At 41.7% G+C, this 16,226-nt stretch overlaps 1 protein-coding gene across 2 annotated transcripts in view; it reads right to left on the bottom strand.

Moving 5' to 3' along the window:
• Positions 1–710: 710 nt before the first annotated feature.
• Positions 711–16,226, bottom strand: part of Bltp3b (bridge-like lipid transfer protein family member 3B) — a 68,513-nt gene continuing 52,997 nt past the window's right edge. For both annotated transcript variants that reach the window (XM_057757697.1, XM_057757699.1), the window contains exons 14-21: positions 13,006–14,504; positions 12,444–12,616; positions 9,856–9,998; positions 8,571–8,721; positions 7,341–7,594; positions 6,812–6,920; positions 4,169–4,362; positions 711–2,587 (exon numbers count right to left, since the gene is read on the bottom strand). In XM_057757697.1, the coding sequence (XP_057613680.1) occupies positions 2,468–2,587; positions 4,169–4,362; positions 6,812–6,920; positions 7,341–7,594; positions 8,571–8,721; positions 9,856–9,998; positions 12,444–12,616; positions 13,006–14,504 (2,643 nt within the window). In that variant the 3' untranslated portion in view covers positions 711–2,467. The remainder of the gene's footprint in view (positions 2,588–4,168; positions 4,363–6,811; positions 6,921–7,340; positions 7,595–8,570; positions 8,722–9,855; positions 9,999–12,443; positions 12,617–13,005; positions 14,505–16,226) is intronic.

The raw sequence follows: 16,226 nt of genomic DNA, 5'->3' as shown, positions 1-16,226 counted from the left end.
GGAGCAGAGCGTCAGCTCACACCAGACCCAGACATCAGCTCACAACAGATGGGACACTCTTTAAGAATCAGGAGCTGTAAAATACTATGAAAAAAGGGAAGCCCACAAAACAAAAAGGAAGGAAGGAAGGAAGGAAGGAAGGAAGGAAGGAAGGAAGGAAGGAAGGAAGGAAGGAAGGAAGGAAGGAAAAAAGAAAGAAAGAAAGGAAAGGAAGGAAGGAAAAAAGAAAGAAAGAAAGGAAAGAAGAAAGGAAGGATAAAAAAAGAAAAAAAGTTTAAAAATAAATTTTGTCAGCCAGGAGTGATGGCACACATGTTTGACCCAGCACTAAGACAGTCAGAGCTATACAGAGAAATCCTGTCTTGAAAAACAAATAAATAGAAAAATAATAAAATTATATATATATATATCAACAGGCAAGACAGTATCCCTTTCCCCTGCCTTGGAAAAGTCTGCAAATGAAATATTATGTGAAATCAGAAGACAGAATAGCTTGCTTTAAATCAAAGGCACATTATTAATTATTAATGTGCTTTAGTCAGCTTATCCTGAGCATCCGTTCCCTCCTCTCACACCTCCAGTAACTCAGTCCTGCCAACCCTCCACATCCACAGTGGAGAACACACGAAACATTCTGGAGATGTTTCCTGAATCCTACACCACCACAAAACCAGTATTTTATAAATAAAAAAACAATCGGACAAACCATATGGAATGCTCAGAATATTATCACCTCTATTGTTTACATGATTTCTTGGGAAGGCCAAACACATTTTAAAGGAAAAAGGAAAACATTCAGTGTCTAGTAACATTAAACAATATAACATTATACCATAGAAAAATTTTATATTTATAGAGAATAGGTCGATCCTGAGAAACAGTGTCAGCTCAGAAGTTCATCCTGTACAAGTCGCTGAATACATACCTAGACATCAAAGGTTAGCAGCCTATACATTCCGAAGCTTTAATTAGACCTTTGTACTTAATCTAAGGCTACATACAGTTTAGAGTAACATATTTTAATGTGATGTTGTAAATACTCTGAGGTAAGATAGTAACAGTTTTATTTCTTCTTGGCTGTATGTTGGCTCCCAAACAGTGCCTGTATTTTTTAATGACGTCAACTGAAAAGGAAGATATGGGGAAGCGGGGAGGTAAATACCGTTCACAACAAAATTTAAATCACCCTTACACATAAAGTAATAAAGTCCTCGGATATAGGGATGGCTGTAAATTGTGCCAACGGCAGAGCACCGTGAGTGTCAGAGCAAGGTCAGGGTTCCCAGTACCTTTAGGAAAGAACAGTCCAGCTGTCTCGGGGCCTATCCTAGACACACTTCTATTTAGGAGTATGAGGTTTAAAATAGACACCACTTGCTTTAATTCTATCAGAAATATATTGTCTTCAAAAACCTGTTTCTTAAAATACTCATGTACTTTTATTTCATAATGCATAATTAAGATTCTCTCATGTTGTTTTCAACCTTAAGCCCTAGAAAATAGAATTCAAAATTTACCAATGACTCTTATAGAAGACTGTGTGTGTGTGCATGTGCATATGTAAACACACATAGACACACGTCACAGAAATTTAATCAAAACTAGCTTTATATTTTCTTATGAGCAAACATGTGTGTAATATGATACTACAGGAATGGTATGAAATTGTTTTATGTGTGTGAAAAACAAATTCTCTGAAAACATTCTCCTTAAAGAGGAAAGATAAAGAAATATTAAAATAGTATGAATTCAAACTTTTATAGTTACAAATACTGCCAACTACAGCAAGATAAATTGTGTTTTACGTCTAATGATAAGCATTTAATGGAATGTACAAGTAATGCTTGTAAGTCACTTGTCCACATACGCTAGTATTTGTGCTTTTTATTTTTACAATTGTACCTTATTGAAACCTTGCCCGTCATCTAAGGTGTCTTTCTTTTCACATTTTCAAGTTACTTTATAAGCTCGGTGTGGTCAAGAGTTTTCAGTTTGTAAACTCAGTAATTATATAATTTATTAATTTGATTGGACTTTTTACAGCAATTAAATAATTATAGATTAAGTACATAATTTTAATAACATTTAAAATGTAATCCTTCTTTTACATTAGCCCCAAAGGCATCTGATTTTTTGTAAATAATAGAAAAGTATTAACAAGAAGAAATAAATTCAGCATCTGCATGAGCTCAACAGGTCTTCACTTTTCTTTTTAAATGTTGGTAATGCGGTCCTGACATCTTTTTGCTGTCTTACGGGGCCTGCGCTGCCCTCCCTGGACCACAGCGGCTGACGGCCCCCGCGCCCAGTGCTCTCTAAGCTGGGTTGGAACACTCATCACTTCAGCACACTCCGTCTCATTTTATTGTCATGATAAGGAAAATCTCCCACTAACTGGTTACAGCCATGTTTTAATCACAACCTTCCTACTCCAGAGCTGCGAGCCGAGTTCTCGCAGCCACCGCCGCTACTGGAGGGCCATCTGCTTCATTTCATGGAGAAGTGCATCTCTGGCCAAGTGCGCCTCTGCGAGAGCCATTTTAGCTTGAGCCAGCTCCTTCTTAAGAGACTCGTTTTCCTCCATGAGCTGAAATGACACATTTGGAAGACAAGAGACTATAATCAGTTCCAAAACATGTAACTGTTTTATGCAGCGTCACTTAGGATATAAGCCACCCAGTGCTGGTGAGGGTTCACTTGAGCTCAAAGCTGCTTCCGGGAGCTATTTGAAAGCACTTACTATACAATTAAAAGTGTTCCTAAATTTTGACCCAGTAACTCAAGATACTAGCTAACTTCTCAATTCTGACTGTAGCAGTGATACTGTCTGGCCGCAGCATCCTTGGATAACGTCTTCAACCACGGCTGACCTCCCTTCTCTGTTAGGACCTCTGCCCTCTGGCTAGGACGCCAGTTTTTTCTACTTCCCACCTTCCCACCTGTCCTCTTTTCCTCTCTCATGAAGAGCCCTGAGTTCTCAGTCTATTGGATTTCAGGGTCAGTCACTTTCTCGTTTACATAAGTTTACTCTCTTAGATGGCCTTTCTCTCCCTGACTAGAGATAACCTGATCTCCAGACACATCCTCAACATTCCCATAGGCGTTTCCTTATGTGGGCAAAACTTTCTAAGGCTTCCTTCAAGATTCTGCCTCTCAGAGCCACAGCACATGAAGATACAATAAAACTAGGGACAGCCTGTCTTTACAAGCAGCAATTACAGTGCTGTTTCTATACACAGTGAGAGCGCTCATCTGGGGAATCCTTGAATAGATCAATAAACTCCTTCCACCTTTAGAGAACTAAAGCTCGGCAGGATATTTTGTTTATTTATAACTGCAAACAATCAGAAGCAACTTGGATGTTAAGAAATGACAAACAGAAGGTTCAGAAATGATAATCCATCCACATTCAGCCACTGAAATGAGCTTGAAGCAAATGTAATATAAGAAACATCTGCCAGGCGGTGGTGGCGCACGCCTTTAATCCCAGCACTCGGGAGGCAGAGGCAGGCGGATCTCTATGAGTTCGAGGCCAGCCTGGTCTACAAGAGCTAGTTCCAGGATAGGAACCAGGAGAAACCCTGTCTCGAAAATCAAAAAAAAAAAAAGAAAGAAAGAAACATCTTATATAGCTAGGCAATGGTGGCGCACGCCTTTAATCCCAGCACTCGGGAGGCAGATCTCTGTGAGTTTGATGTCAGACTGGTCTACAAGAGCTAGTTCCAGGACAGGCTTCAAAGCTACAGAGAAACCCTGTCTCGAAAAACCAAAAAAGAAAGAGAGACAGAGAGAGAGACAGAGAGAGAGAGAGGAAGGGAAGAAAGAGAAAGAAAGAAAGAAAGAAAGAAAGAAAGAAAGAAAGAAAGAAAGAAAGAAAGAAAGAAAAAAAGAAAGAAAGAAAGATGTTATACAATGCTAAGGAAAAAAATATATATATACACACTTGAAAACTGACTTAAAGAATGAGTAAGATTCTAGAAGGACAAGAATACTGACAGTACTTCAAAGAAGGAGAAGGAATCAGAGTGTTCTCTTACCTTGTTTAGCATCAATAACCCTCTTAATGCTTACGTACAGTCAGTCATCAACATGCTTTACTGAAAGACATCACAGGGGTTTTTAACTATTTGTGTTTTGGTAATTATGAAATGCTACAATTTCCTATTACCTGTTCCCTTGTAAAGGCGAAGGAGCGTTCTGGACAGCCAACGGACTGAGAAGGCCAAAGGACCTCTGGGCTCGTCTGAGTGGCCTGGGTGACACTGGGTGGCTTCCTCACATCACACTTCCCACTGCTCAGGACCACTGAGTCACGGCTGGCATCGTCTTGGAAATCAGTTCCAGTGTTAAACACGTGGGAATCTGATCAAACAAATAAGCACTCAGATAACAATTCCAAGTCATTTGACTAATCATTAAGATCTATTATGAAAAATTTAAAGGGAAAATATATCTGTTAGCATGAGGATAGAAATATATGATAGAAAAATAGGGAAAGGAAAAACACAGCAAAATCAAAATCTCACTCGTTCAAAAGATCCTAAAACAATAACAACATGCCAAGAAACTGAAGATAAAATCAAGATGCTTGCCGGGCGGTGGTGGCGCATGCCTTTAATCCCAGCACTTGGGAGGCAGAGGCAGGCGGATCTCTGTGAGTTCGAGACCAGCCTGGTCTACAAGAGCTAGTTCCAGGACAGGCTCCAAAACCACAGAGAAACCTTGTCTTGAGAAACCAAAAAAAAAAAAAATCAAGATGCTTGTAACAGAGACACAAGCTGTACAAAATATTAGCAAAGTGAACATACTACATATAAAAATATGAATAGACTTGAGGTAAGTAGTAAGGAATGCAAGATTGCCTTACATTTTAAAAACTTCAAATAATTCTATATATACAGAGAAATAGAGCTATGTGATTACTCAGAGCCTGTAGGAAGGCTCCTGAGGGCTGGCATGGTGGCACATGTCCTTAATCCAGCACTTAAGAAGCAGAAGCAGGCAGATGTTTGTAAATTCTAGGGCAGCCTGGTCCAAATGTGAGTTCAAGGAAAGTCAGGGCTATGTAGAGAAAAACAAACAAACAAACAAACAAACAAACAAAAAGGAAAAGCAACAGTTGAAAAATCCTACTCCTTACCATAATAAAAGTTTAGACAAACTGGCAACAGAAGGGAACTTCCTCAGTGTGTCAGAGGGTATCAATAGACACCCCACATCTGTATCCTCAATGTGATGGAGGGCATATATGCTCATTGTGACGATGGGTACTGATAGACACCCCACAGCTGTATACTTAGTGGTACTTTTCCTCTTTGCCCAAATCAGGAACCGGACAAGGATGTGTGTTCTTACAACCTCAATATTGCCCAAGAGGTTCTTGGCCATTGCAACTGGGCAGGGAAGGAAATTAAGACATCCAAACTATAAGGGAGGAGCAAGACACTTACAAATGATATGATCTTACACACACACACACCAAAAAAAAAAAAAAAAGAGAGAGACTGGCTTAAAAAAAATTGGAGGGCTAGAGAGATGGCTCAGTGGCTAAGAACACTGGTTGCTCTTCAGAGGTCCTGAGTTCAATTCCCAGCATCCACATAGTGGCTCACAGCTACCCATGAGATCTGCTGCTCTCTTCTGGCGTGTAGATGTACATGCAAACAAAACATTGGTATACATAAAATAACTAAATCTAAATAAATAACTAAACAATTGGAAAGGTTATAGGATTTTTAAGAGATCATCTTGAGTTGTGGGCCAGATGTAACCCACCAGGGCTTTAATTTGGTAGCATATTATGTTCATTTGGGGTATTGTCTCCCTCAATACATAGTGACTATGTTTAACTTCCTTTTATATGTGTACATATTTTAGAGACCTTTTCCAGTACTAGGTCACGCAGCTTTCGAGGGGCCTTTATCTTGTTAGCGCCACCCCGCATTCCCTCCTCTACCTGCCCTCCCATTCCTGCTAATCCTCCGTTGCAATTTTCCTTTTATCCCTTTATATCCTCGAAGAACCCTCCTTCCCTGATCCCTTACTACCTATGTCACCTCTGCGGTTATTCTAAACAAACACTCAAATCTAAAGCAAAAGCTTATGTCTGCATATAAAACGAAGCATGCAATGTTTGTCTGTCTGGGACTTGGTTACCTCACACAGGATGTGTGTTTCTAGCTCCATCCATTTACCTGCATCTTTCATAATTTCATCTGTCTTAACAGCTGAATAACTGTGTAAGCCCAGTGTTCCTATGGGGAAATGGAAGGCAGAGAAAGGGGAGCTGCTAGCTTGCAGGCCAGATAGCCTGGAGTAAAGAGTGTCAGGGACAAAGAGATTCGGGCTCCAACAAGATGGAAGGTAAGGACGAACCAATACCCGAGGTTGCCCTCAGACACTCATGTGCTCACTGTGGCATGAATGTGCACACACACACATACACGGAGGGGGCAGGGTCACATGCTCACTGTGGCATGAATGTGCACACAGACACACACAGACAGGGGCAGGGTCACATGCTCACTGTGGCATGAATGTGCACACAGACACACACAGACAGGGGCAGGGTCACACGAAACCACAAAGGCCTTTCTTCTTTTCATTCAAGACTTATCTGAAGAGCAGATATCAAGCTAACGACTGAAAAGTTACTTCCAGGGTTTGTACATAAATACTGAAGACTAAAGCCAAAGGCATTCCTCAGTCATTGCTACGGCAAATCCCTACAAAGTAAGCAAGGAGTGACAAAGACAAGCAGCTCGGAACCAGCCCAGTGTCAGCACGTAGGGTGCTCCTCTGTAAGGTGTACCTCTGATGTGGAAACTGCCATCATCGTTCCTCTCCACCACAAGGTGATCAATATGCACAGTCACAGGGCTTGGCTGCAGGGACACCGTGCTGCTGCGGGGACTATCATCCTAGAGGTAAGGGACAAAATATTGGCATGTTCTTATTAAAATAGTTGAGGCAGGCCTTTAATCCCAGCACTCGGTGAGTTTGAGGCCAGCCTGGTCTACGGCGTGAATTCCAGGACAGCCAGGGCTGCACAGAGAAACCTTGTGTCAAAGGGGAAAATATTAAAATGGTCAACTTGAATAAACATGACTTTAGTTCATTCTACTTTTAGTGACTTAAAAGTTTATATACTTTTAGGTATTATGTCAAAAAAAATTGCCGGCACTCTTTTCCCTTCTAGAAAGGACCTGTGAGCTCCACTGTAAAGACTACTCTCTCACTTTCATCAGTTCCAATGGAGGGCATAATGTGGAGAAGGCATGACCTCACCAGAAGAGGGAATGCAAACATTTAGGAAAACAAAAACTCAGGCCTTAACATACTTTCAAGTTTATCTTCGTATTGGAAACTTGTATCTTCATTGGCATCACAGTTGCAACAGTTTCATCTTCCAAAAAATGTTGAATATTCAAAAGAGAAGATGTTAGAAACTCAGTACTAAAGTTCTCTATGTGGCATTGAAGAAATCCGTTTTTTTCTGCAAGCAAAGAGTGTATTACAGCACCGGGTCCACTTTCAAACCTCAGAGAAATCTCAGGAGAGGATTTGGGATGGATTCCAGCTTTCTGGTCAGAACCTAAGAAACAAACATACAAACTGTAACTTTGTTACATTACTAAAAAGAACATTATATGCCATTAAGATTACAGTAGAATATCAAATACACTGCATATTAAAGGAATATATGAAACAGCTTTAATATTTACTATTTTAAATGATTATCTAATATAAATAAGATATATCATAAGAACCACAATTTCACTTTTTCTGGGTAATTTTTAAATAAAATACTGGCAGCTTTTCTACATTTTCTACTTTTTCATAATAGGGGAAATTCACGATACACTCTGAAAGGATGCACTCTTCAGATCCAACACCCATGTGAGCACCCAGCTATGTCTCTGTAATAAGACAGACAACCGTGGCAAAGAGGCCACGGCATTTAAAATCATTCTTAGGCTCTGCACCTTCCGCATTAAATAAATCAGGGCCTTGAACAATGTGAATGTACACAGAGAAGATGCTACTGCAGCAACCCTAGAGAACACTTAGAATCGAAATTAGAGTAAAGAACACAGGTAATTCATAATTACATTTTTTTCTGGATTGACCTTGTGCCAAGAAAGAATTTGAGTTGGTTTACCAAGATAAAAACCAACATTTAAAAACAAAATTTAAGCTTCAACAAAAGTTTTAGAGAACATCCTATTTAAAAGGCTGCTAGTAATGGAAAGACTGAAGTCAATTAGCTGTGAACAGAAATTGTGGGATATTTTGTTTGTTTATTTTATGACAACTAATGTCAGCAATAAGCAACACGCACACGGCGTGGCAACCACCCCAGCTGCTGCAGGCTTCCGTCAAAGACTACAGAAAGGCCAAGAACCTCTTTTTTTTTTTTTTTTCTAAACAAAATGGTATGTTTATCTCCACCTCCCAGGATAGGAAGTAACAGCATACCTTCCGATATTATGAGCCGGGCACAGAACACAAAATCAATTTATGGCGTCTTAAGAATCTCATGTGAACGGTGGTTCAAGGAGAACCCTTACCAACTGGCCGACTCCCGAGGTAATGGCGCAGGCTGATGTTGCCTAGCTGATTGGGTGTCACCTGGTTCACCTGAAGGCAGACTTCCGTGTCCTCTCCCCGGATGTCAATCTCCCCGTGAATGCCAGTAATGTTAAACACCACAACTGACATCTATCAATGATTGTACAAATGTTGTTAGTGCAAAATTAAAGAAATAATAAAATAAACACAGACTAATCTCTACAAATACCATTCTGATGTATCCATCAAACTGCCCTTACAGCCCCCAAAGCCTAGCTATTGTGTGTTATAGCTTGAGCATCTCCAGTTCAAACTTAGAAATGGACTGCTTTTCAAGTGACAAAGAGATGCCACAAGTAAGAAACCCCACACCTTTAAGCTGCTCCGCAAGACTGTCACAAGCTGTAGAAAATTACGTAGGCTATGCATATAAGGAATCTAAGAACGATAACCAGCTTCGGGTTTAGAACTGGACTTCGTACACAAGATACCTCATACTTACATGTAAAAAATCCAAAATTCAAAATTTTCTTGAGGCTTTCTGTACTTCTGTACCCAAGAGCTTTGGACAAAGGATGCTCAATTTTTGTAGAAAAACCCTAGCTGCTTTTGTTTTCAATCCATAAAGATGAAGTATTTTGGTTACAAAGACCAATAATATGACATTTTCAGCTATGAATGAATGTTCACCAAAAGTAGGGTATGTCTAAATTCTTTCATAATATTTCTCTGTATCAGAAAGGTCTAAAAGAAACTAGCAATCTATTTCCTTTGTAGAAGGACCTTCACTGTAAGGACTGGCTACCATCTGTGCCATCAAACTTTTAAAAAGTATCCTCAAAGGGAACTAAAATATTGGTCAAAATATAAATGGGACAGAGATTAAAAAACGAAGAACAGATCTACTCCCTCCCTTCTTCAATACAAACAAAATGCCAGGCAGTAGCAGCGCACCCCTTTAATCCCAGGACTAGGGAGGCAGAGGCAGGTGGATCTCTATGAGTTCAAGGCCAGCCTGGTCTACAAGAGCTAGTTCCAGGACAGGCTCCAAAACTACAGAGAAACCCTGTCTCGAAAAATCAAAAACAAAAAACAAAAAACAAAACAACACAGACAGCGAGCCCGGGAGCAGTGGGTGACTAGGCGGAAAGAGCGCTCAGGAGCAGCAACACAGAAGTGACCAGCCAGTACTTAAGCTGTCATCGTGCGAATGAAGGCCTAGAGGTGCACAGATCCAGCATGAAGGACAGTTGGCATTTCTTCAGAAAACTCTGAGACACTTACCAAGTCATCGCGGCTCTCTGGAGCACCCTCAGAGTTTGTGCTGACGGCGTCGGGAGAGGCTTCCCCGAAATTCTGCGTGTTTGCACTGGTGTTCACACTCTCTGCTGGGCTCTGGCAATTTGCATAGGAGTTCCTCTTAATTGCTGAAATAATACAAAAGTAAATTAATAAATTAAAATCTGTTTATATATGTTCCAGCAACATTTATTTTTATCAAAAATAGACTACCCCCTTTAACTCTTTCAAGCAAAGCCTTGTTTAAGTAGCACTAAACAAACAGAGTCAATACGGTCCCTTAGCACAGCAATAAACTGCCAGAGATTTATTTTGCTGGCCAGATGTGTGTGAACTTGACACAACTATAGCCATCTGAGAGAAAGACACCTCAAATGAGAACAAGCCACCATGAGAGACGGCTGTGGGCCAGCCTGGAGAGGATTTTCTTAATTAGTGATTGATGGCGGAGGTCCAGCCCCTTGTGGTCCTGGGTTCTATAAAGAAAGCAGACTAAGCAAGCAATGGGGAACAAGTCAGTAAGCAGCATCCCCTCTACAGCCTCTGCATCAGCTCCTGCCTCCAGGTTCCTGCCCTGTTTCAGTCCTGTCCTGGCTTCCTTCACTGATGGCAGTGTCATGTGGAAGGGTAAGCCCAATAAACCCTTTCCTCCCCAATTTGCTTTGTGGTCATGGTGTTTGAATGAAGCAATAGAGACCCTAACTAAGACAACATACTAAAAGCCCTAAATCTAGTAACATAACAATGACAATATTACTAAGCACTAAATAAACAAACAAAGCTCCTGTTGCTGTAGTGGCACTGCTGTAACGGGAAAGCCGGCCAGCTTTCCACCCCTATCTACCCACACTGCCTGACTTCTCTCACGGGCTAGAGCAAATCCCAGCCTCCGCTCACCTGAACTGAATACCCTATGACTCTTCTCCATTATTCTTAGCTGCCTAAATATTTCAGTATGTTTTGCTTCAAAATACCTCAAGCTATCTATAGTAAATGAAGATAATCTTTGTGTCTATCACAGATTAATACTTTGAGATACATAAAAGAACCATTACAAACATGATAACAGGAGTCAAGAACACGAAAACATCAGGCCCAACTCAGCACTGTGTTAACCACTATGGAACTGTCTGGTTTCTACCTGGCTGCTGGTCTATGTAATACGCAGTAAGCTGTCCGCCAGACATGGCACAGGGAGGTGCTATGACGGTAACTGCGGTCTATGGAGTTAAGAGAGCATGTCAGAGTCTTCCTCATGGTCCAAGAATTAGGGGTTCTATGATGAGAATTTTGGCTAAACGGCAAAAAAATAAGACCACGTTCCAAGGACAGTGTCAGGCTCTGAGGTGGAAAACATTTGTCACAGTAGAAAGAATGAGACATGGCTCCAGCAAGATGGCTCAGTGGCTAACTTGCCACCAAATCTGACTACTTGAGTTCGATCGCTGGAATTCACATGGTAGAAGAGAGGAACAAGTCCTGCAGGTTGTCCCCTGACCACTACACTCACGCCATGGAATATGCGTGCTAACCTGCCCACACATTCCCATAGATGGAACATGCGTGCTACCCTGCCCACACATTCCCATAGACAGAACGTGTGTGCTACCTTACCACACACTCCTATAGACAGAACATGTGTTACCCTGCGCACACACTCCCATAGACGGAACATGCATGCTACCCTGCACACACTCCCATAGACAGAACATGCATGCTACCCTGCACACACTGCCATAGACAGAACATGCATACTACCCTGCACACACTGCCATAGACAGAACACGCATGCTACCCTGCACACACACTCCCATAGACCGAACATGCATGCTACCCTACCACACACTCCTGTAGACGGAACATGTGTTACCCTGCCCACACACTCCCATAGACAGAACATGCATGCTACCCTGCACACACACTCCCATAGATGGAACATGCAGGCTACCTTGCGCACGCACTCCCACAGACAGAACATGTGTGCTACTCTGCTCACACACTACCATAGAACCCTGCCCACACTCTCCCATAGACAGAACATGCGTGTTACCCTGCCCACACTCCCATAGATGGAATATGCACACTACCCTGCCCACACACTCCCACAGACGGGACATGTGTGCTACCCTGCCCACACACTACCACAGCTAGATAAATGTAAAGAAAGAAAAAGGAAACAGACATGTAGAAAAACTAAGGTCAAAATATAAAGAACATTTTCAAAAAGGATTAAGGTTTCTAAATTTCACAGTCTTAAAGTATGAAAAGTTCCTGAGATTAAACTGAAAAATAACATGATCAGATTTATATTTGAGGAAGCAATCTATTTATGGAGTGAAAACAGAAAACAAAAACAAACAACCAACCTGCAAATGAACAAAAGCAGATGTGAGGAGGGCCATTAGAAAAGCCACTAGGAAGTTACGCTCTAGGAATACAGGTCAGGACGTACAGAAACTAAGTTGTTCTGTCTGGCTGATGTGATTAGCAAGCACTGGGTATCACTGTAAGGACTCAGGTAGCACTGTGGTAAGAGCGCTCATCTCTAGTGAGGACTCCGCTGTCCTCCTTACCTTTCCCCAACAACACGTGGCTGTCACTGCCGTCGCTCTCCAGCTGCTCTTCCAAGGCCATGCTGTCCAGGGAAATGGTGTCCAGGGAGACCTGGGAGGCGCTCCTTTTCATGTTCTTGTAGGAAACAAAGAGTGGGGCTGGGGTGGGTGGGCAGCGTTCCTTAGGTTTTATACTGTTGGCAAACGAAAGTAATAGGAAATTACTGCAGGTAGAGCAAAGAAGTTCATCCTAAAGTTCTCTCAGTAGCTGTGGGGAGAGCAAGTGCACTCTGTAATGCTGGGACTGGGCAGGCAGAGGCCAAAAGAGCAAAGAACTACTGCCCAGCCAGGGCACAGAGGTGCAGACCATCATGGAGACAATTTGTAGTAAAGCTAGCATATCACACAGCACCCAAAGGACACCAAAAAGTAGAAGCTCGAAGGCATCCTCAGACTCGGGAAACGGACTCTTTAAAAGCCACATTTTGTCACGAGGTTTTCTGCTCCCAAACAAAGAAACAAACAAGCCACAGAAATAACAAATAGAAAACTAAAACCATTTACATCCTAACAGTAGCACTACCTTAAAGATGGCTGGGATTTAAGTGCTCTGGCTGTGGGGACCTCTTCTTTACTCTCCTCCGAATTCTCAGGGACTGAAGCCGCTTCAGGAAGGAAATCTTCGGCTCTGAAGATTGACTCCATGGTTCCACTTCCTTTACCAGCTAAAGCATTTGAAGGGGTGTTTGGATTGCCGCCGTCACTCAGAGAAAACCTGTCTGCGTCATCTCTGCTGTTCAAGACACTGTCCGCACCTGTGCAAGACACATCCTTTCTGTGACTGACTTCTGACATCATTTCTCCTGAGCCACTCTTGTAACCAAGCCCACTACTCTCATCTTCACTTATTTTCCCTAAATGTTTGTCTGATAAGTAGTCCAGAAAAGAAGTGCCCTTTTGCAGATTTGTGTCACTGGCTGATTTAAAAAGCAAAGGATCCTTTAAAGGGACATGGCTAAGGTCGACGCTCATGGATCTGTTGTCTGACATGTGATTGAGAGCTGCGTTTCTAATTCGATGCATACCACCACCATGTTTTCTCTTGGAAGACAGAACGCTCCCGTTTTCTGAGGGCGGGTAGTCAGGAAGCAGCGGGCTCACGCTTTCAGAAGCCGGAGAGCGCAGAGTGCCCGCGTGGTCCACGGGATGTAGCAGCAGGGCCAGTTCCGCACTCCTAAGCAAAACCCCGATGCAAATGGAAGTCTGAGAAGCGGGGCTGCCAGTCACAGCTTCCACATCCTTACGCAGGGTATCCGAAAGCAGAATGAGCGACTCGTGTATGAAGAGCAGCAGTAGATACTGGTAGTGGTTGATCTGCATGCTGATGTGTTTATGGACACGAACCAGGACGTGAACATCCGCATCCGAAGATGAAGAGGAAAGCCGTAAAAATGTTTCTGACGCAGGCCTCTGCCCACCGTTTGACAAAGGCTCAGACTCTGTACTGTAGTACTCCTTTAAGAGTCTCTTTCGCTTCATCCGGCCAGCCAGATCACTGGATTCACTTTGGGAGGTATTAAGAGACACTTGATCACAAGTCTGGAGTTCTTTCTGTAATTCTGCATATCTCGTTGGTTGACAAATCCAGACAGACAGAGGGAAAGAGTCTACAAAGCTTATTGGCCGTCCCTTTCCACTTTTCATTCCCTCATAGTCTATCCAAAACTGGGAAAAGTACACCGCCCATACATCGGTGGCGGCAGACATCTTAAGAGTGTTTTTATTCAACTGGGGAATAATATTCCCTTTATAAACTTCATGCATTTTGGTATCTTGCTCATGAGCGTGTCTCTGGAAGATGGGATGTAGAAGATTAAAACTGTCACAGGATTTGGGGAATCTAGTGTAAGTTTTGCTAAAAAAGTCACAGTCTTTGAAATCTTGAAACAAAGCCTCTAGATCCGAGTGCCGGCAGTTCGGGCAGTGCCTTGTGTTGGTGGCGGTCATTTCGGAACTCTGGATAGACACTGTGTGGGGCTGATCTTGATGGCAGCCTGCTTTCATTTCAGAAGGAATGACAAACTGGAAGGGAAAACAATCTTGTTCAATTTACAAATCTCTACATCTGGATAAAATATGAGAAAGACATGGAATTATTGTCATTGATACTTTCCCCAACACTTCTTTCCTCTACTGATATAAATCACAACTTATCCCTCTGTTGAATCGTCTAGTAACTTCAGTTAAGGAATTAGCCACTAAAGAAGAGGACACATGCCTTACAGGACATCACACTGTTTTAACAATGCTCAGAATTATGGCTGTTTTGTGTTTTTTTTTCTTCCTCGAGACAGGATTTCTCTGTAGCTTTGGAGCCTGTCCTGGAACTACAGACACATTTTTCAAAACTTACTATTTAAGGAGTACACAGAATAAAACTAAATCTGAGAAATAATATTGATATTTTTGTTAAGATTTTAAATCCAGCGGGGCAGTGGTGGCGCACACCTTTAATCCCAGCACTCGGGAGGCAGAGCCAGGCGGATCTCTGTGAGTTCGAGGCCAGCCTGGTCTACAAGAGCTAGTTCCAGGACAGGAACCAAAAAAGCTACGGAGAAACCCTGTCTCAAAAGTAAAAAAAAAAAAAAAAAAAAAAATTTAAAACCAAGTGTTTTAAAAAATGAACCAGACAAATGATAGTGACTAGACAGGCAGACGGATTCTGTTGCCTGGGCTGGGTGCGATAGCACACACCTACAATCCCAGCATCCAGGAGAAAGAGACAGGGGATCTGTCAAGAGAACAAGCTAAGACAATGGTCAAACTTACTGAGATAATTCTCAAGGGTGAACTAAATCTAGTCTTGGAGAGTTCATATCAAAGAGTACCCAGAAAATAAAATGATCATTATTTAGTTCTGTCTGAAACACAGTCATAGAACATGTCCCTTTATGCTAAATTGAAAGGATTTTTATTTATGACAGGAAATGTGGAATACTATTTGTACAGTTTTTTAAAAGAGGCTATAGTACATAATCCCTCAACAACAGATCTTGCAATAAATTTTCAGTTATGTTCAGGGCTTTATTAATTAAACTTTTAATCTTTTCCCTTTAAAAACCTAAGAGTGGCCGGGCGGTGGTGGCGCACGCCTTTAATCCCAGCACTCGGGAGGTAGAGGCAGGCGGATCTCTGTGAGTTCGAGACCAGCCTGGTCTACAAGAGCTAGTTCCAGGACAGGCTCCACAACCACAGAGAAACCCTGTCTCGAAAAAACAAAAATAAAACAAAAAACAAAAAAAATCAAAAACCTAAGAGTGTACACAGCTCAAACTAGAAGTTACTCATCCACAATAAAAAGCCATTTTTGTGTGAACTTTGGATATAAATAAAGGGAATAATATGAACAAATACAACCCAGACGATTTGAAAATTCTGTTGCATATTTAACCTCTTTTAGAAGAAAAAATATATAAACCCTGTAGCAGGACTAAAGGAACTAAAGATTTTTAAAGACCTTTTTTGTAACATTTATTCTGTATTTATTTACTTATTCAGATTTAGTGCCACAGGGACTGTGTGGAAGCCAGAGGACATCTTGCAGGAGTCAATTTTTCTTCCATATGTGGGGCCCAGAGACTGAGCTCAAGTGATAAGGCTTGGCTACAAGCACAGCACCTTTCTCTGCTGAGCCATCCCACTAAACATTTACATTTTACTGCTCTATCTTACTTCCAATGAACAGAAGTTAGAGAAAAATTAAAATAATAAATATACAAATGGGGAAAATGCAGTCTTTTAGAT

Source organism: Chionomys nivalis, chromosome 25 (genome assembly GCF_950005125.1).
Source record: "Chionomys nivalis chromosome 25, mChiNiv1.1, whole genome shotgun sequence".
In the NCBI taxonomy this organism is placed as follows: domain Eukaryota; kingdom Metazoa; phylum Chordata; class Mammalia; order Rodentia; family Cricetidae; genus Chionomys; species Chionomys nivalis.
Note: the sequence above shows the minus strand (reverse complement) of the source record. Positions and strands in the feature narration are given on the sequence as shown.